General features: G+C 42.1%; 1 protein-coding gene across 1 annotated transcript in view; it reads right to left on the reverse strand.

The window, feature by feature from the left end:
* Positions 1–5638: 5638 nt before the first annotated feature.
* LOC120568866 (cadherin-2B) overlaps positions 5639–22655 on the reverse strand; it is a 153648-nt gene continuing 136631 nt past the window's right edge. Inside the window, exons 8-14 of the mRNA XM_039816603.1 lie at positions 22342–22478; positions 19148–19269; positions 16333–16450; positions 12615–12935; positions 8521–8728; positions 6851–7343; positions 5639–5983 (exon numbers count right to left, since the gene is read on the reverse strand). Of these exons, the coding sequence (XP_039672537.1) occupies positions 5963–5983; positions 6851–7343; positions 8521–8728; positions 12615–12935; positions 16333–16450; positions 19148–19269; positions 22342–22478 (1420 nt within the window). The 3' untranslated portion in view covers positions 5639–5962. The remainder of the gene's footprint in view (positions 5984–6850; positions 7344–8520; positions 8729–12614; positions 12936–16332; positions 16451–19147; positions 19270–22341; positions 22479–22655) is intronic.

Raw genomic sequence — 22655 nt, forward strand, 5'->3', positions numbered from 1 at the left:
AGTTTAATACCAGTGTCACACAGGACAGACCCTGTCGAGGATACTTCCACAGACTGCTTACAGTGGAGTAAAGGTAAGATTATTAGGTAAGTCGTAGAGGGGCGAATGCAATTACAGATTTTCAACATCTAGCTAGAATGCGGAGCAATGGGATTTCAGTCCACCTTGGATGCTTTTACACTTAGCTTTTTTGAGATCCAATTGCTATCAAATTTGCCCAAGACACTTGGAATGACTCAGTGTAAATGGGGTCAAATGTTTATAAGAATCCCTCCTTGCCTACAGCAAGTACCTTGGATCAAATTGGAAACAGGAAGTTGGTCTGTAGACTTAGCGGAGACTTAATTAATGTACAGTATGTATGAAAATACCAAGATGTTTCCGAATTTGTGGAGCCCATAGAGCAAGCGCACTAGCGTTTCCTTTAAACCCACCTCCCACTCGGTCTCAGGCTCATTCATATGAACAGAGGAAGGATAATAACTCTTGATTCGGCTGTTAGTGAGTTTTACAACTTTTAGGACATAATTAAGAAGATGAAGGCTATTTCAGTGTTCGTACTGGGAAGTTGATGTATCTGAAAAAAAGGTATCTGCTGTCTCTTTCACAAACTTTGATAGATTTTTAAAACAGACAGCTGTTGTAATCATTCACCTCTGTTTTCTCTTCCAAATAAGTAAGGCTGACTGAGGGGGGTTGTTTAAAGCGTAACTCTCGCCAAAATGCAACCTAGGGTCTTTTTGTGAATGTACACGAGTCAAACTTTCATTTAAAAGCATATTTAGGATGGAAGTGCCACTTCACCGTATTTCCGTTTTTCGGTCAAATGGCCTTTTGAATGGGAGTGCTAGGGGCACTTTTATGCTAGCCTCAAAATAGCTATTTTTAAAACACTAAGAAGGCTCGACACAACATGAAACGTTGCTCGAAGTATCACCAGGGGCTCTACACCTTAACAAAAGCATTGACAACATTTTTTTTGTACCCAGAGTTTACTAAAAAAAGTTTACTAAAAAGAAGGTTTTGAACAACTCACCGTAGCTCTTGTTGTTTCCGGCCACAGGCATTTTATCAGTCAAAAACAATCGATTTCCGAATGCAACATAACAGGGAGGAGAGTAAAGACGGAAAGCTCCTAAAGCTTAGTTCCATATAAATGCACGGATAATTTATTGTTTTGTCGTTAGTGAAATACAATATTGACCTTGTATATGCCTCATATGGAGTCCCTTCATTCGCATTCGGATATCGACTCGTTTTGACTGCTGAGGTGTTAGCGGCCGGAAACAACAAGAGCTACGGTGAGTTGTTCAAAACCTTTCTTTTTAGTAAACTCTGGTTACACAAACAATGTTGTCAATACCTTCGTTAAGGTGTAGAGCCCCTGGTAATACTTCGAGCAACGTTTCATGTTGTGTTGAGCCTTCTTAGTGTTTTAAAAATAGCTATTTTGAGGCTAGCATAAAGGTGCCCATATCACTCCCATTCAAAAGGTCATTTGACCGAAAAACGAAAATACGGTAAATCTTAAAAGTGGCGCTTCCGTCCTTAATATGCTTTTAAACTAAAGTTTGACTCGTGTACATTCACAAAAAGACCCTAGGTTGCATTTTGGCGAGAGTTACTCTTTAAGACCTATAAGCTTGTGTTTCTTGCCCCATTCTACTTAAAATTATAAAATTTAAGACCCATGTTATAGCAAACCCGAATTATCTTTAAGGTTGGCACATGTATTGCTTGTCTAATAGCCCATATGCCTTGTCACTTGGATTAGTATTACATAGCTGATGAAATGTTAAAGTAGCTTTGAGGTACTGTTGATTAGCAAAATTACTAACTCAGATCCCCGGCCGAGGTTCTGCACCCCCCACCCCCACCACACACACACACACACACACACACACACACACACACACACACACACACACACACACACACACACACACACACACACACACACACACACACACACACACACACACTCTTCTCCAGTTATTGTGCAGTATTTGTATATTGGTCCTGATTCCATCCAGTCTGCACAGTGGCACTGTATGGACAAGTCTGTGTCTCAGGCAAAGGGTACAGAGGTGTATATGGGTTTCATTTCGGTCAGCATGTAGCCTGACTTCCTGATTGGTTAACTAAGTGTTGACAGAAGCAGACCTTAACAACAAGATTATGGTGGACCAAACTGGTGGACAATAGCAAAGCTAGCAGCTTGACTTATGTGGGTGGCTTTACAGTGAACCAGTGGCACGAAAACATTTTTGCGATGGCACACCAAAGACGTCCACATTCAGGTTAGGGTATGTGGCAAAATTCCCCTCTGACAAAATGTGAGAATTTGATTTTGACTTTTTTGACTTTAGATCTATGCATTGGTCAAGACAAAGCAAAATGTATTATTATCATTATTTTGGTCATTGAGTTGCATTGCCTGAAATGCATGAAAGATAACGGACAGTCACTTTCCCGTACTTTTATTAAAAATCTTACTCTTAAATGTACAGTTTATTATATTTCTAGAGATAAGTAACTATAAAACTTTGTTTCATATCTCTCGGGCAGTGCAACAATAATGACCGAGCTGTATAACAAATTCAGTGTTAGGGTCTATCATTCTACTTTTGCAGAATAATAATAATAATAATCCAGTTTTTTGTTTTATGCCCATTAGAGGAATTTCCCCTCCTCCCATTGAATGTTCATCCTACTGGACTCTTTGTTAGCTCTGAGGGCTTCTGTAACCAATATTTTGCACAACAAACTTTTGCCAGAGGCCACATGTATAATTCAATCCCTGGCTTGTCCATCTCAGACGAGCGCTACCACAAACCCAAACTGTTCACTTATCACACAGGTGTAGAATACATGGTGTTGTTTTCAGTCCAGCAGGCTGTTAACTTAAGCTCAGTTCATCCATTTCTAATCTACAGTACATACAGAAAGTCCTAACAGTGTTCCTGGACAAGTTCTGTTTTAGATTTTTTTTTCTCCACTTACTTTTCATTGTATATACTCTCTTTTAGCAATAATATTCAGTGGTATTTACATTTGAAATGCTTTTACATACAGTCAAACATTGTATCTTTTTCTTTAATTGACATCTTATAAAACAACTGTAATCTTTGACATTATTCATTATCTATTATTGAACATCACACAGTATAAAAGTGCATTCCAGCTGAAAACTCCAGCTCATTTGCATCCTGACCTTTAACAAGAACAAAAAGCCTCCATGTCGTGGGAGTCTCTGTGGTGTCTTTTCCCTACAATTTCATTACAGATCTACGGACATTTTTCATTCGGGAATTACGAGTGTTGAAAATGGGATTGATTGACTTTTTTAGGTGTGCTGTCGTTTTCAAAAATCATGCATACTTTGTCCTCAAGACGTGTCAAGTGAGACTACAGTGGGGATACGCATATAAAATAGGAGACTTCCATAAAAAAAATTAAAGAGCTGAATAATAGAATCACTATTACTCCACAGTAGATGGAATACTTGTGAATGGTTAAGCTTTTATAATTTACTGTAGTACAATCAAAGCCTTATGGTGCTCATTAGTTCTTTTGTGTGTGTGTTTGTGTGTGACCCTTTGTAAACATACCAACACTCGACTACAAAATGCTGGAGGGATGGGGGTTTGAGTGTGTGTGTGTATGTGGGGGGGGGGGATGTGGGGGGATATGGGATCACAATCCTAAATCATTTAAATTTTTTACAATGTCTATTTTCCTTGTGGCAGAGAGGAGGGAGGATCTTTTGCAGGATTTAAATGATTCATCATTTTCATTTGGAATGAAGTAGTGAGCTGAATAATTCACTTTTCTGCCACAGCAGATGGAATAAAAAGTAACAGTTTATGTACAATCGTCTCATTTCCCCGACCACTTCTCTCTCTATACAGCACATCCATCCCCTTAACCGTTCCACATTATATTCAAATACATATTTCATCCCACGTGTGTTATCGTAGTTTCGAAACTTCCTTGTTAAATGTTTACTCTTGCACAATGTCCCGAAAACTAATGTTGCAGCTAAGATATCATCAGTCACATCTTTAAATTGTCTCTGGGTTCCATGAATTCTCCCTGCCACAATTGCTCCGTCTTTGTTAAATATGCACACGTATGCACTCACACAAACAAGTGCTCGTATGCACTTCTGCTCGCACATCCGTCTTCCCTCAGAGACTTTTCTCACACACAAACACACACACGCGGACACAAAGAGCAGACCGACAAACACACAACGAGGAACGTCTTTCTTCTTGTTTCCTGCTGTTTTCTCGTTCCACACGTGAGAGTTGAATTAAATCGAGTCTCGGATGTTTGGGTTGTTTTTCTTTGTCCAAAGCATTTAACAAATTGTTGCTGCCCCGAGCAGAAGCAGCCTCTGCATTGTCTCAGTATCTGTGCTCAACCATATCAGCGTTTCAACACTTATTGCTTTAAATTACATCAATCACTCCCTCCCCTGCCCTCGCACACTCCACCCTCCCTAGGCTCATTTTTCTCTGTCTCTTTTCATTACTTTGCCGCTTCATCTTTCTCTCCTTTAACTTCTCTTCACATTATTCTAGCTCTGGTTGCCTTTTCATCATCCTCCTATTCCCTCCCTTCCTCTCTTACCCTCTTTGCCCCTATTTGATTCATTTGTATCCATCCTCAGTCTTTCCCCTCTTCTCCAGCCTGCTCCTCTCCCTCTTTTTTCTCTTTCTTCCCTGGCTCGTCTTTCTTTTCCTTCTCATTTTTGGCATCCACTTTATCGTTTTCCTTCTCTTCCCTTTCCTTCTCCCTGTCTTTGAAGAGTTGAGCTAATTTGTGGAACTGGGGTCCCCACTCTTCCAGGCCGGCCCCCCACTCCTCCTTCTCTGCATCCTTCTCTGCTTCACTCTCGAGTGAGCTGAGGGATCCAGCTCGGGACCCTGTGCCTTCCAGGCCGTACACCTGCACAGAGTCGTACGGTGGCTGCGATGGGTCAAAAGTGACTTGGGCAAGACGCAGACGTAGGAACTCACCCACCCTCAGTGCCAAGGAGGGACCCCCAGGCCCTGGAGCTCCTCTCATAGCCTCCATTCCTGGAACCCAGCCGGCCCCAAAGCCCATCACTCCGCCGTATCCTCCCTGAGGCTGCCCTGGGAAAGGAAAAAGCTGGGGAGTTATATCCCTCCTGCCTAAAACATAACCCCCCAGACCCATCCGTTCACGCCAGTCCCCAATTAAGCCAGCTGCTTCTGGGTAAACAGATGATATCCCTACGCCCTCCCTTTCTGGCCTTGCCACCACAAAGTTGCTCCCCATCTCTAGTCCGCCTCTCCCCAAGCTGCCGGGGTAGTCCCTCTGTCCCGATACCTCCCCCTGCAGGACAGTGGCATAGTTGCGTCCACTAGCAGGTTGTCCATTTGTAAAGGTGAACCCACTTCCATTTCCCCCTCCCCCTCCTCCTCCTCCGCCTCCTCCTCCTCCTCCTCCACTGCCTCCTCCTCCTCCTCCACTGGGATCAGATTCAGGCTGGCCAGAGCTTGTGCGGTTTGGGGACAAGCCCGCACGGGAAGCCCTGCGTCCCGCCATGGGGAGGGTAGCCGATTCGCACACCCAGCCTCCTGCGCTGGGACCCTGGCCCATCGTGGAGCCCGATCGGGTCATGACGAGGTGATGCTCCCTGGGTAATGTCTCCGACTGCACCTGGAGGGAACGTAGGCGAGCACGAGTGGTTTCAGTTCGGGGCTGGGGTAGGGTGTGGTACTGTTGGGTTAGGATTACAGTACCAAATGGGATGAAGGATAATTTAATGAGAGGCATAATAAAAGCAGAAAGATGGGGAGGGGGGATAACATAGGGCCCAAATGGAGGAAAAGCAGGAGATGGCAATGATAAAAAAAAAAAATGATTGAGACAAAGGAGAGACAGACATTGAGCAGAAGAGTTGGAAGAAGCCATAGATATTAATTGAGCACTAGAATGAGCTAACACTGCACTGTGAGAGGGAGATGGTGAGGGAAATGATTGAGAGATAAAATATTTGAAAATTAAAGAAAGAAAGGGCCAGACAGCCTTGCTATGGCCTGATAAATAAAACAAAAGGTAGAAAAGCTAATGAACAGCAGGATATAAATGTGCTGACATGTCTGAATCATCAACTCCCTCCAGCAGTGTCCTGGACATGTCAGCTACAGTACAGAGATGAAAAATATTATAGCGTTGCAATCACTGCAATAAAATAGTATATCAGGTTGACCGCAAACCTAATAATTATTTTGCTTAATTACTTTCTTACTTACTCGTTTGCTTATTTAATTGAATAATTATTCATTCAACTTTAATGCTTTCTCCAATACAGCCATCTATCATTAAAGAAGCCATTTATTAAATTTTAAATTGTTTTTCAATGCAATCCTTCCATGCATCCATTCGTCCATCCATTCGTTCATCCATTCGTCCATCCATCCATCCATCCATCCATCCATCCATCCATCCATGTATTAAACTGTTTTAGTACATTCACAAAGTTCACACCAAACATGCATCCTATGCATAGTTTGCACAATGTAGAATAAAAACATGTCCGTACCTAAAGCATTAAATCCTACAAAACAGCTAGCTTGGATGCTACATTGCTATTTATATAATACCACTACTTTTCTGACCTTATCCCTCTTCATCCCTCTGAAGATCACATAATGTGTTCTATTTTTTCTCTACAGAAACATTAAAGCCTATCAGTGCCAGAATGCCATTGGAGGCTTGTCATGGAGGTCAGAATATTTGGGATCAAATCAGATAAGCTTAACTATTATCCCAAATTGTGCATTTATGGGGAAAGCGTGGTCACAGTGCTCCTTACCCAGTCCACATCTTGACTATGGTTGGCCTTGTCCTCACTGCTCCCCTCTGTGCAGTTGCTTGCAGTTCCTGTCCCTCCTCCTCCTCTCTCCTGGCTGTCATTGGTCCTCGGCGTTCCTCCATCCGATGTGCTTACCCCACTTTGGGGCGCAGTCCCGTCACGGCTTCCCGTGCGACTCCCCGTTTGGCTTCCCGTGCTGAGGTCTGTGGGAGCGATGTACACCGCCCCAGACTCCATGGCCCCTACCATGGCCCCCTGGTTCTGGATGACTAGAGAGTGGTCTGGTTGGCCTCCAGGAAACCGGTATCCCAGCTCTGCCAGGCCTGGTTCAAATGTTCCACCTGGTGTGCGGCGGAGAACAGGTAACGTGTGGCTGCTGTAACAGAGGCGACCATAGAGAGGTCCACTTGGTCCTGAGTAGTTGTGATCCACACCCGGATTCTGAGCCCAGCTATAGGTGCGAGCTTTGTCTTGGTTATGATGGGAGTAACGTCTGTGAGACACAAGGCAAAATCGCCATTCAACTTTGGTAAGTCAAGTTCATTTTATGGCATTTTTTACTTTGTTTGACAGCAAACAATAGAGAGTGAAAATAAAGGTCTCTGGTGTGAATCAGACTGGGACATTGTGCATAACTGGTATTTGTCTTAACTTACTAGCCCACGACACACCATCTCTGGTCATTTTGAGAGTATTTTTGAGACCAGGGTTTGTGGTGTATATCAATTATATCCACATTGTAGGGTATTTCTGTTCATTTGTAATATCCAGGTGGGAAAAATCTAATCTAATCTAATTAAAGGGGTATTTCAGTGATTTTAATAGTCAAAATTGATGCAACCCAAAGCCAATGTATATCTTGACTTTTAGCCTCTAGTATGAAGGCCAAAGTTATTACAAACTGTTAAGTTACTTTCTCAGACTGAACAAACCCTCTAGAGCCACAGAAGACTTGCTGCGTCTCCCCATGACTACAGAAATCCATGTGTAGAAATTGGTGGAAAGTCTGCGTAAGATCTTACCAACGCAATACAACAGAACCACAAACTACAGCTTCAAAGTCACCATAAAGTTTAACCATCTGCCCCTCTGTGACACAGAGTCAAGAAAAATGAAACATTAAAAACATAACAAAGGTAGTGTTTATTGCAGCGATATTGCAATGGATTGCATTAGATTTAAAGGGTATTTTCATGTTGTTGTGTCCACATCCATGAATTGTGGGGAAGCAATTTTCGATAAACTAAATGCAGCCTTTGTACTTGTTTATGGCCCCTCCATATGGCTTGAATAAATTCATCGGAACTAATTATTAGTCCAAAGGCAATAACAATGTTTCACGGAAACATCAAAGTGGGTGCAAACAACTCTCTGATGTAGCAGAACAGAAACGAGCTTTAAAAAAAATGGGCACAACAAAGTGCTCTCCTAGGATTGCAGAGCTTGATAGCTTTCTGTCTCAGCATTTTGATCGGTGACAGATTATGATCGGGGAGTTAAGGCTCGATCAGTTACTTAAGGGGATCAAATAAGTGCTGGACTGAGATGAAAGCTTTTACTCTGAAGGAGTGCATTTGTTTCCTCCCTAACTTCCTTTTAGCACATAATAAGAGGCCAGCCATGAGGTTTGATGTAATTAAACATCACACAAACACCCTCTGCCTACTTACACATTCCTGCTGTCCAGGGTGCGATAGCCACGTGAGCGTGAGCTGTGCGGGGCGCTCTGGAGTGCGGCAATGTCAAAGGCAGCCGTGTCGGCCTCCCCCCCGCCCTCGTCATCATACGTTATGATGTTCTCACGTACGTCGTCCTCCTCTAGCGGTGACAGGGAGTCGCGCTTCTGACGGCGCAGCGACAATGACAGTGCACTCACCGCTGCAGAGGGGTGGCAGAGGAAATAAAGGATATTGAGGCATAGGAGAGGAATTGGACAGAAGAATGATTAACAAGGGAGAAGGGGGCAGAAGTCACAGGGGAAATAAAGTGAATGAGGAAGAGGAGAAGGGAGAATTTTTCAGGCAGACAAAGAGGTGAGACCAAGAGACAAAACAAATACAGAAGAGCTAGGGTTAGTATGTTATGTCATATCAGCAGGCTACATGCCTCCACTGTGTAATTGACTTTGAGCTCCAGTCAGGCAAATGGACGCTTTATTCTCCCATGACCCCACGAATCTTATTGCATATTCCCAAAGCCGAGAGCTACATTTAACCCAGGGCTGTGGGCAAAGAACCAAGCTACTGAAGCTCTTATCTAACAGGCTACCTGTGATAACGTCTACCCGGAAAGATGGAATTGTTGTGCTATAGTCATGCACTGTTTATTAAACTCATCACGTATAAAGTAGGGAAATATTATACTTGTATATAGTTAATATAGGGAATATTTGGAGGAAGTCTCTAGGTTGTCATGGGTCCAACATTTTGGAAGCTTAACCCTTTATATAAAAGACACCTGATCCAAATGGGATCCTGAGGACAGCTCCAAAAAAGGACCCAGATAATTATTGACCAATCCCTAAGTCTCACTACACGGCAAGTTTGCAGTACTTTTTCAAACAATGGGTCTTCGATTTGACACAGAAGTTAACAACAGCAGGATCCTTATTTCTATTTGACCATTGTGAATTTTGTCAGCTTAAAAGACGACTGTCAATAGCAGATTTGATCAGCTGTATCTAGAAAGGGTTAGTTAATACCAATGCCCAGGGGCGTAGCACATCCACAGCTATTCATTCTAGCATCCTTTTGGGCCCTCCTCACATGAGGGCCCTGGGTACTCAGTCCCATTTTCCCCCCCAGTCCGACACCCCTGCCAATGCCCCAAACTCTTGAGATACTGAGTATCTCTCTTATTAGAGCTCCATACTCCCTAGTGCTGCTTAGTTACAGTTGCTAAGCTATGATTGGACAGTCTTTGCTTGGGGAAGGGGTTTAGCGAACAGTCAATTACACTGGATCCAGTTTGAACAACCCTGTCCTCATAAAAATTACATTCCCATACAAAAAAACTGCATTGTCAATTGCAGTTCAATTACAGGCCGCTGTTTTAAACATGTGATTATTGTTGTGACTTGAAACAAAACTACTTGGTCAGGTTTAGGTAAAACAAATACTTAGTTAGGTTTAGAAAAAGATCATGGTTTAGGTTAAAAAAAGTAAATTTGTTACATAAGATGATGATTATGCTACATGGTTGACTTTTGGTTTCACACAGGACAGAACAGCATTCTCCTGGGTGAGAAGTCCTGTGTTTGTTTGACCTATCTACCTACGCTGACTTTATTAGAAACGTATTTGTGATATGTCAAAGACAAACATAATCCGAGACAAATATATTTTCCTTTGAAACGTAAGGGAGAATGCAGTTTTGTTGTATGGGAATGTAATTTTTAGGAGACAGGGCTGGTTTGAAAGACCTTTACTTGTAGACCTTGGTATATATGCATACCATGCACACTGTGTGCTTTTGTCTCTATATGAATGTACCACAGGGGGTTAAGCTGCTGCAGTGAGTAAATCTACAGCCTTAACATTGTTGGAGTTTGGATTATTTGATCCATAAAACTAGTATAATGATTCCTGAAAGGAGTGGGAAATCTCTAGCCTGGGTAAACCCTGATGAACTTCTGGCAAATTTGAGATTTGCTTTGCAAGTCAGTCTGGCGAAGAGCCCATTCAAACCAATTTCCAATGTCCCCAAAATCGAGGCACCAATCACAGCCGCTGAGGCGGGCTTTACACCAATCACAACCGTTGAGGCGGCCTTTACGCAACGACGATAGCGCAGCAACAGCGAGCAGCTTTTTATCCATTGACATATATAAAATGGACCAATAGACTGCTCTGGACGGAGACCAGTGAAGGCTGAAGCACTTTTCCGGTGATCGCTAGCTTTACTGTGCAGCCTCCAACTGACAGAGACAACGTAAATGTGACGTGAGCAACGTGTCTGAAAGTTGTAAGTCTTCTGGTAGCTGTGCCAAGAGAAATCTCAATCATTCCCAATCTTACAGAGATGGAGAGCGTAGGTATATGTAAGGAGATAACATAGGCACAGGCTAATTATAAATCACTCACATGCTAGTTAACATTAGTAATTAAACCTAAACAGCTAACGTAAGTCGAAACTTGCCTGCGAGCTTCTCCTGTAATTCCTCTACTGTGCGACAGTAAGTCACTTGGTTATGACACAATCGTTAGCCTATTTTTACAAAAACGTCTGCTACGGAGCCATAATGTGAGGTACAAGGTAATGGAGCCTTTTACACATTGTCGTGTTTCTTTAGAAATAAACAATGGACAAATAGAGTCTTTAAACGCTTCAGATGTAAAGTTATTCGCTGTCAAAGTGGCGCCAAAATGAATGCTAGTCAGTGGAATGCTAACGGGAGGTGATCTCTTTGTAGCGTCAAAATGGCGCCATAGGAGGTTTGAGTTCTGAAGCGAAGCTTACCCCCTTGCTTTTTGTTTACATTCAACATGACGGCTACCGAAGTGCAGCGTCACCCGGATCGTTGGTCTGATTGGTTGAAGGACTATCCAATGCGCCCAGAGGCATTTGAGCGGCATCCGTTGGTGACGCCCCTTTGGAAATGAACTGTCAATGAACCTTTCCCAGACCCACTCTCAGTTACAACTGAGAAGGTGCTGGTGTCAACCAGGCTAAGAAATCTCTAATTTTTCCCAACAATTTGAGGGATCACCTTCATGCCACGACTAATATGTATTTCTCTCTTCATAGGAGCTTTTGAAAGTAGTTTACCAAATGGCTTCATGTTCACCTTATGTATGCCAAGCCCCTTTTTAATAACCAGATGGGATCCTGATGGAGCTGTTGTCAGAGCTTCTGTAAAACATTTGGGGATTTTTGGGGAGAGCCCAGTAATACTGTTTGGGATTAGCATGGACCTCTTGTAGACAAGAAAAACAAAATTTTCCTGCTGCAAAACACTCGCTCTATTTTAAAGCTACAAACTTGAGGCAAATGCTATAAAGTTGTGTGTATTTCCTTATGCCCTTGTCACTTCGAGAACTGAATTCTAAACTCCACCAAAAGCCACTTGTCATGATCACCTTCACGCCATGTTGCATTTCTTTCTTGATTGAACTGGTCTCTTCCAGAATGATAATGCCCCTATCAACATAGCATGAGTAGTGATCCAACAGACTGAACAGAAATGACAATGCTGCTGGCCCCGAGCCAAAGCCTTCTCAGCACCTAGACATTATCCAATTGAGCATTTGAGAGTTTCTGCAAAGGCGGCAGTGACATTTTATTATGTCGCTATCAAAAACTGCAGGGCCCAGATAATCACTCAGAATTGTTATTTTAGCAGTGATTAGCGCTGACCTTGCCAGAGGAGATGACTGGACCAAAATTGCGAGGAAAAGTAAACCTCGCTATTGAGCAGCTGTGACTAAGAAAAATATTTACGCTGCTGCCTCCATTATTTTCATATGCAGATTAAGCATCCAGGGATGTGTTGGAGGGTAAACAGCCCTAAACACTATTTACTCATCTTTTTATTTGTAGATTAGCATTAAACTCTTTTATAGGCAGTACATCTTAATGACATAACTTCATAAATTATGCTAAGTGATGTAGTAAAAACACTATGTAGGTTATATAAGAATTGTAAGGGTCTTTCAAGGGACAAAAAATAAATTCATATGATAATTTCTTATTTTCACTGTTGTTATTGTCTCATGGTGATCTCATCACCATGTCTCTTCATAACTCTTTGTATCAAAGTATTTACCCAGTAGTGTGGCGACACAAGCCAGGATAGCCAGCAGGGCGGCGGTACTGAGCCCAGGGGAAGGCAGAGTGGACTGCTGAGGGAGACACACCGCCTCTCTTTCCCAGTCCCACTCGCCCTCGGTCTGTTTGTCCTTCTCTTTCTCCCCGGCCCGTGCCCCTCCTCTCAGACAGGGACAGACGGACACAGTGACCGTCCCGGTGCTGGTAAGGCCCGATGTCCCGTCCCTCAGGACCAGCGGCACGTGGAGCGTCAGGGTGGAGGATGCGGAGCGGGACAGTGGCTGGAGCTGGGACAGCAGCACCAGGCTCGCTGTGGGGCCTGAAGGAAGACAATTCATCCATTGTTGACTGCATGAAGTTTTTTTTCCCTTTTTTTCCTGAGCTGAATGGCAGCAATAGGTTGTTTTTACACATGGAACACATAATAAGCCCACACATCTCTATTGTTTTAAAATTAGAATTCATCAATAACAACACAATTTAGAAGGACAGACAAAGAGCTTTGGCCTCTATTGGTCTGACTCCTCTTACTTTTAGGCACAAGAGCTGTGAAGTGTCTGCATTGGAGATATTTTCTAGATTTTTTCTAAATTAAATGTGAAAGGATACAAAAGGCCACAGATAAGGGGGGAACACAAACAATATTTAATCAGCATAAAAGGCACTGCAAAGTCATATAAACACAACTCAATTATCAGAACAATCTTCTCTGCTCTTAATCACAGAGCGATTAATACCGTTTTTAACAAAGCAAATAATACAGCATGCCCTTTGTCAGAAAAGCTGTCCATATGAGAACAGATCATGTTTTTCTTTTTCTCTGTTCTACTGTTGGATGACATATCAAAGAGGCCTGTGATTCAAAATGTCAGTGGGTTAATCCTCCAGATCCACAGTCCGACCAGAGCAGGTTGGCTCCTCATACTTTTGCCAAGTTTAGGAATGATTAGCAGGCCAATGGTGAAAATGATAGCCAATGAGTTCTAAGGTCAACAGCTATTATAAATCATAGTGCTTAATGTGACAGTACTATCAGGCGTTAAACATCAGTACAGTAGACATTCCCCAAACAACTGAGGATGTGTGCACAGCCAAGGGACAGACTACACATGTCAAGTTAATTTAACTATCAACTTTTTTTTTATCATTTAGAAAAAGTACAATTTGCTTAAACTTGCACTAATCAATTAACTGTGTGTAATGTAAAAGGAGTCTTTCCTACTGCCGAACCCACAGAGACTTATCACCCAACTCTGCTGTTCCCCTCATCTCTACGGAGTCAAAGAATTTCTAATAAGGGAAGAAGTTCCACTCTCTCGATACTTCCGGCTTCTGAACTGGTTGCAGTTCCATTCTGGTTCCACTATAGGGCGCTAAGAGGCGAGTGCAGAATTAATTGTTGAATTGTAATTTTTTGTCTAGTAATTTGAAGGGGACGAAGAAAATACACACTGCTGGGTGTTCGATTTTTTTTAAAGTCGCTTTTTTGTTCTAAAAAGCCTTTAAAATGTCAATGCGTCATATACATCGTACGGCCAGAGATACTGCTTTACGGCAAGCTCTGAGTCACTTCCTTTTTTCTCTCGAGGCATCGACAACACAGCTGACAGGTCAGACTCCCTATCATTACACATGCTAGAAAGAGGTTTGCTAATGTTTTAAAGACCACGCCGAAATTTTCACTCTGACATTCTGGTTCCGCTTCTCATGCCATCAAGCGGGATCTCTGTTCGTAATCACTCCTTCACTGACCAATCAGCATTCATTAGCAGAATGCTAGCATGTTATGGGCAAAACGACTCAACCTGTAAGAAATCGAAAGGACATAAGCACTCGTTCATTCAACTTTTGACCTATAATCCATGTTGAACTTGCAAAAACTACGATCAAATCTGAGATTTCTCAACGACAATCAGGCGAAAGAGACAAATTTAGCCGTCTAGCTCCATAGAGTCCCATTCATTTTGCACTCGCCTGCGATCACCCCCAGTGGAACTCTGGTGGAACTGCAACCAAATTCGGTACAATGGGGCTGAATAGGGAGTGAAAAGGCTTTCCGTAGACGGGGTTTGATGGAGTTCTTAGTATATTTTAGCTAAATGTTTTGGTTTTATGTCCCGCAACTTTATTGTTTGGTTCACTGTCACCACGTCATCTCAATGACCACCTTTTTAGTGAAATTGCTATGATAAACTGTACGCTGCCTGCTCAGCAACAAATGGCAGACATTGTGTTTTTTTGGCCTTCCCCGAGGTGGCTAAAAAATCTAAATAAAAGTTTAAAATTTATTTTAAAGATCTCATGACATGGTGCTCTTTGGATGCTTTTATATCGACCTTAGTGGTCCCCTAATACTGTATCTGAAGTCTCTTTCCCGAAATTCAGCCTTGGTGCAGAATTACAGCCACTAGAGCCAGTCCCACAATGAGCTTTCCTTAGGATGTGCCATTTCTGTGTCTGTAGCTATTGAGGAGGAGGAGGGGGAGAGGGGGGGGAGCAAGGTGGAGGGTGGGGGTGTGGCCTTGACCAACTATTTCCTTATTTTTTCAAATTTATTTGAAGTAAATATATATGCGATTTGCTACAGGTTCTGGACAACTGACACATTTCGCTATTTTCCCATAGTCCAGTAAATGCATCAAAAAGTGTAGCAAAACAGCAGGAGTTAAAAAAGAAGAAGACTACTAGCTGCTGATCAGTGATGCACTGCACAGTAAATGGTGCAGGTTTCAAAGAATTCAAAAACGTCAGCTTTGCAAATGTTTTATATTTCATTCCGCTTGTTTGTTAGGCCTGAAGGATACAAACAGTGTCTTTTGGTATGAAACGCAGTCTGCAAACATTCCTGTGTTTGTTTTCCACAGGTGATGAATAATTGCAAAAATACATATTTGTGAATACATTATTTCTTCTTTATGCACAAAAACTGTGAATGTGAATATGATCTAAGACACAAAATTGTGGTGAATGTAGCCCGGTACATATTTGTTAGTGAATGCAGAAACTTTAATTTAATTTGTATTATTTATTTAAAGTTTTATTCTGCAAAAATAACCCCTAGCGATTATGATTTGATGCAGTAGTACATTACATCCTTGAATAACAAGTCCAACATGTGTAAAGGTGTATGTTTACAAGTTTGTACTGCACTGTATATGTCTATTCGTTAGTGCGTACTTGCACTGTATATCCAGTACTGTATGTTTGCATTTGTGCAGGGAAATGAAACCGGTACAGACAGCGAATGTACTAGAAACAAATACTAAGTAACAAAATTCAATTGAGCTGAAGTGAATTAAATGAAGCAGCTCTGATTTCTTCAAAAGCTTTTTATTGGAAACAGTACGTATATGTGGCTGTGGGGAGGAGAAGATTGATGTAGAGGATATGTGAAGGCAAACAAGAGGGACAAATAAAAGAGAGGAGCATAACAAAGCAAAACAATGGGGCCACCGGAGTTAAGAGATGGATGGTAGAAGAGAGAGGCAGAGACAGAAAAAGGGAAGGGGGAGGTAGAGAGAAGAGAATGAGGCAGAGGGTAAATAAGAAAGAGAGACTAGGCGAAAGGACGAAGATGGAAAGAGAAAGGCGGAAAGAAAGTGTGGGATTGAGAGCCTTAAAAAAAGTAGGAAAACAACAAGAGTGTGTCTGCCAAGGGAACAAAAAAAAAAAGGAATTAAGAGATATACAGAGAGAAGAAAAGATTGAGTGCCTACCACCACTGTCCCTGACGCTGAAGTTGAGGGCGGCGCTGGACTCCGGAGGGATGCTGAAATACACAGTGCTGTCATTCCCTCCCTCATCTCTATCAATCGCCCGCAACACCTGCACCACCTGAAACCCAGAGATAGAGAGAGCAGAGGAGATTGGGTGAGGGGAGGGTGTTAATATGTGTGTGTGTGTGTGTTGGGGGACACACCGGGAGTAGAGAAAAAGAAGGTAATGGCAGAAACATTTACACAGAGAGTGCTTTTAGCTACAAACTATTAGCCGACGTCAGCAGGAATCAAAACAAGCCAAACAATTAGTAAAGAGACGCAAGCCAACTGTGTCTGATACTCACACCCAATAAATAACTGTGTCTGACGTGAATCGACCAAATTGCACAAATACAGTGCAGTGTGGCTTTTCAATTTAGTAATAGCATCTGCACCCGGCCTTCAGTGGCATTCGTAACGAAATTAATCTAAAAAATCTCCCGCAGCCTAAGCTGATGGGTAATTTATTTTTAATGAAAAACTCTGGTCCTCATTATGCAAGACGTCTTTTCAGAAAAGCTTTCGAGCGCTAGTTACTAGACTGAATGCAGGGATGAAGGGTGCCGCATGCCCTGCGAGTTAGTCAGTGTCTCTAGGCCTCGAGAACATTTGTTATGTACAGTCACATTATGTTATTAGTTGCTAGGTGTGAATATTTAAACACGTTTTGGCTAATGACTTGTCATATACAGAGACATGCGCGCACAAGCCGAATACATTCGACCATATCGTAATCTTTCTTTCCTGAACTGTCTCCCCTGCTCAGTCACATAACAGTATACACACAAACACCACACACAACATCACAGGCTAAAACAAATCAATGTCTTGCGATTTTGTGGCGAAACAACAAAGACACAAGCAGAGCAATGAAAAACACCAGGAAAAACAACAGATGGGCCAAGACACCAAATTATGGCGATGGAGCCAGCGTGGAATACTGAAGTTGGAGGAAAGAAAGAGAGAGAGCAAAGGATGGTTTCCAGGGAGAGATTGAGGAGCACTGAGATGATTTCTATAATTGAGATAGCATCAAGTGAAAACACAATGATGCAGAAAAATAGACAAGAACACAAATAAAGCAAAACGGATGGCAGGAAAGAGGGAGACAGTCTAAGAGGAGACTCAAGTTTAATTACAATGTGAAGAGCTGCTGCGTTCCGATAACAGGTCACGGAGGGTACACCTGCCTCCACAGAGAATGGGCACACCGTAGCGGTATGCTGCCATATCTGAATAAATAATGCTAAGTACTACTAAAATGTATATGCTCCTATACTTGAATAGGCAAGTCCTTGTATGATGTGTTTTGAACAGCTTTGAAGTACTGTAGCTTATGTTTATTTATAGGAGACATCACTGTTTGAAATACAAGAATCGAACGTCTCATCTAACCCCTTGTCTGACAAAATAATGACAAATTTACAGTTTGGCCATGTTTTAATCATATGATTTGTACATGAACATAAAGGACAATATGTGTGTTTTGTCTGTCATAATAATAATAATAATGATGTCAACTTCCAGATTCATTATGAATATTTGTACATGTTTTGTTTACCCTAGTGCCATAGTACAAGATACTATATGGTTTATATCTGGCATACAAAACTAAAACCTGCTAAAACTAAAAAAGTCAAGGATACTAATCAGCCATATGCAAAAGAAGAGAGTATACATGAGTATAAACCCATGCTCTGTAAGTGGTAATACTGAGGCTATACAAAGTTTACAAAAAAATTGTATGTTGATATTTAAAGCAAGTACATTTTATTGGCATAGTATAGCAGTGTAAGTTCTTTTAATCAAGTCTAAGAGTCTACAGCCATGCCAGCAGCTCTGTGAGGCTGTACTAAGGCATTTAGCTTTGAGCTAAATGCTAACATCAGCATGCTACCATGCCCACAGTGTCCATGCTATCAAGCTAATGTTTAGCTGGTATAATTGACCACGTTCACCATCTTAGTTTAGCATGTTTGCATGCTAACATTTGCTGATAAGCACTAAACACAAAGTACAGTTGAGGCGGATGGGGACCCGGTGACTGCGCTAAATTAAATGTGATGGTGTGTACCAAATTTCATGGCAATTCATCCAATAATTGTGGAGACATTTCATTGAAAACCATAAATGCCATCCTCATGGTGTGCTAGAGTAAAAGGCAGGGGATCATTATAGTCGGTAGGATTCATCCTCTAGGGACCATGGGTGTCAGAAAAAACCTAAAATGTATCAAAACACACAAATGTCTTTATTTGGCGCCATCTGATGGACATAATGAAAAAGACACTGTGGCAGAGAGCAATGCAAATTGATTAACCCCACAACGCGATCAGACCCAGGCACATTGACAGAAATGGTTTAAAAATGTCAGTGACAACCTAGGACTTCCCATAACCTGATTTTTAAGAACCTTGTGAGACTCTGGTACTAGGTTCTTTTGTGCCTTTTTGACAAAGCACAATCTTCAGCACTTCTGACCAGTTAAGAGCAATGTTGCCAACTTTGCCAACAAAGCAGAACCGGCGACAATGGCTACACCTTAAATAATGTTTCGACATGTTGCTGCAGTGGAAAAGGATGAATAGACTGCATCAATTTTCACTGGGATTGTCCCATTTTTATACTAACAAAGATTGTTCCAGCAGAATTTGAAAGATGTAATTCAAATAATTTTATACTGATAGGGGCTTTAAATTGTAGTTTTTTAACAGAACTTTTCATGCAGACAAATACATTGACATCAAAGGTCACTTAAACGCAACATACTGACCTGCCCGATGGAGGATGAGTCACACATGGCAGTTGTGTATTGCCTGTCGAGTTCGGGTGCGTTGTCATTCAGGTCTAATGTTTCTATTGCAACCAGAACTCTGGAAACCTGGCTGGGATTGTCTGAAAGAGCCAATCAGAAACAGGCAGCTTACAATAGAGCACTCTAAGATGCCTGCAGACAGCTGTATTTAGAAAAAAAATATATGAATACAATTCCCAATGCAACAAACACCAGTGTGCACACACAGAGGTGCCTCGTTGGCACTCCGTTAAATCCATTCAATTGTCCGCATAGGCGAGATCAAGCTTTTCAGTCTTTGTCCAGAAACTTCAACAGCACTCAGATCACATTAGCGAGCACACAACTGGCTAAATATACAGAAGTACATTTAGTTTCATTTGGCTTGTGTTACAGCTCAGAGGCTCCCAGCTGGAGTCCGACTGACGTTCCATAGCAGTTACATTTTTCTACATCAAACTGTTCCATTTTTAGCCAAAGCACATAGTCAAACATGTGTGTGTGTGTGTGTGTGTGTGTGTGTGCGTGCATGCGTTCGTGCGTGCGTGTGTGTGTGTGTGTGTGTGTGTGTTGCTAAGAAAGAGAGAGAGGAAGCAGAGGAGGGATAGCCCGACAAGCCAGACCCATTTGCTGCCGATAGGGTGCGTCTAGATTTCTAGGCTAGAGGAGGGATGTAGAAAGCGGTCAATGTGCATGCAGTTACACAAGGGCGCAGTTTAAACGGATTGTCAGAGGGTCTCCCATACCCCATTCACTTGGATATTTACACACACTCAAACTTGAAGTTCTCTCAGCCACGCTTGAAACACACAGAGTCGTACTCTGAGCTGAACATTTACCATTACATGTTATGCTGCTCTTGTGTTGGGCTCCTCAAACACAATCCAGGCTCACCAGCACACATCTTCACTCATGTATCTTAGCAGGCAACAGTGGGCCACACATTCTGTAAATAAGACACACACACACACACGCACACACACACACACACACACACACACACTCCCACATAATGTTCTCAAACCTAGCATTAACACTGTGTCACGGATGACAGTGAATGCTTCCCACCACTGAAAAGCTGAAAATGAGCTCTTGCTGTAATGCTACTGGGTGAGCTGGCCTGCCTGTGGCCATGGCACGGCTCCTACTGTGCTTTGTGTCAACTCAGCCTCCAACAGTCTGTTTATTAGATAGAGCTCATTATTCAAGACAAGCACACACTGTGCTGCCTTCACAGTCCTACCAACACTGCTGCCACAAGGAGCCCTGAGTAGATTTTAAGTAAAGATTAGATTTGTCCAGAGCCAGACTTGGCAGGGAAAACAACTTCCTCTCCTTGCACACAGCAACCACTGGACAGCATTCTTCAGCAATACTTTCACTTTGGCACCAACTAGTTTGATTGAGTTTTTTTTAGGGCTGAGAGGAAGATCCAAATAATATCGTAGGACCTGCCAAAATGACAATTAGAGCCAGGATTAAGCAGGAGGCTGGTGTTAATTTTAAAAACGTCATTCAGACTAATCAAGAAAATAGGTTATTTGTCATTGCCTTCCAAAATGATTCATACATGTATGAGCATTTTCTGGCACCACTAGCAGCAGAAAGACATTATTTGTCAGTGCTTTCTAAAACGAATATGACCATTAAAAGAGACATTTGCTCATTTTCAGGTTCATACTTGTACAGTATTTGGGGTTTCTACTCAAACCTGTTTACATGCTTTAAAGGTCACAAAAAACATTATTTTTCTCATACTGTCTGTCTCAATATACCTGTATTCATCCCCTGTCTGAAATGCTCCGCTAAAGTGCCTGTCTCTTTAAGCCCCACACCCGAAAAAGCCCAGTCTGTTCTGATTGGCTGGGGAGAAAAGCATGGCGCACCTTTGCATGAGCTCTCAAGCTGATGGTGGATATACTCAAATAGGGGGCTGTATATTATTGACCCTGCATGTGACATAGAAAGAGGAGCATATGTCCCCTGCAAGGATAGGTGATCTGGTGATCTATTTTTTTTTTTTTTGTCAACAAATCCCATGAAAATACCAAAATCAACAAATAATTGATCCTGTTACAGTAACCGATTATCTACCAATTGTCTGTGTATCCATATAGCTCCTTTGTTGTCCAAAAATGAATAAAAACACATCAATGAGGCCACTCTTTTTCATTGGCTGATGTGTCCTTTCCATATCGTGAACATGGGTCCGGTAGTTTGAGTCAGTCCCACATCAACCTACTACCATGGATACTCTCTATAGCAACGCATGAGTGTTAATCCCAAACTGTTTTTAGGAGATTATTTTACTGTTTTAAAAAAACTGAAACTATATATTCATGACCCTTTTTTCAATAGGAATTGAATTGGCTCAAGAATGACTGCCGCAGACAGATAAGAGAAATCGAAAAGTATTGAGATATGAATGTGTAGGCAAAAACAAAAATGTAGAATATTGCCAGCCTTATCCTTTAAACCCAACCACATTACGTGTTTTGTTTCTCATGCTGTCACTGCAGTCCATGCTCTCTACCACAACCCTCTCCCCACTGTCATGGTCACAACTATGGATCTTGAGGGGGATCACCAAATGGTTTATGGTTTACGGTTTATGGTAATGGTTTATTACTGTAATATAAAGCACCTATTTGTTTCAAAGTTTATTCTTGACCCTGGAAATAACTGTTGACAAAACATCACCTTGTTCATGGTTAAAACAAAATAGACATTGTGATTGTCCTTTCATCTGAAATTCTCTGCTTGGAAACTGAAAGGTGTTTACCATTCTTCTCTGACTTTGTTCGATTTGTTGCTTTAATTCTTTGTTTCCACTTGAATCCTTATGAGAACAGATCTATGGCAGCATCAGATAAGTCACACAGTATAGATCAATTAATCCTCAGGCAAGCTGTAACAAACTATTTGTGGAGCCAAACATTCCCCTCATGGCTTGATGATTCGAGTGCTAAGCCGCTTAGTGAATTGCATCACAACCGGATACTGTGCTTTTCAGATACCGTACAATTTACAGTTTACACCTTCTTAAACCTCTTACACTCTTGTGCTCATCAGTGGGTGCAGGTGTCAGTGGTGGTAAAACGTTGGTTTAATTGAAGACTTTTAGCACTGAATAAAAGAAATGATCCAAGTGTGTACAAAGAGTGATCTCTGACCTCTCTGGGTGGCGATGACAGTAATGTTGTGCCAATGTTCCCGTTCCCGGTCCAGCTGCATGGCTGTGGTGATGAGGCCGGTGTCTGGGGTGATACGAAACAGAGCCTCTGGGTCTGACTGGGGATCAATGGAGAACCTGGAGAAGAAAAAGTAGGGTGGGAGGAGAAAGATAGTAGTGTTGAGAAAAGGAAGGTGAATGCAAGTGATATGAGGAAGGACCATAGACAAGTATAGAAAGGAAAAGTGAAGGGAAGAAGCAAGCAGAGATGGCAGTGGGGTGCAGAGTGAAATAGAAGCACACAGGGCAAGTGTG

Source organism: Perca fluviatilis, chromosome 11 (assembly GCF_010015445.1).
Source record: "Perca fluviatilis chromosome 11, GENO_Pfluv_1.0, whole genome shotgun sequence".
Classification (NCBI taxonomy): domain Eukaryota; kingdom Metazoa; phylum Chordata; class Actinopteri; order Perciformes; family Percidae; genus Perca; species Perca fluviatilis.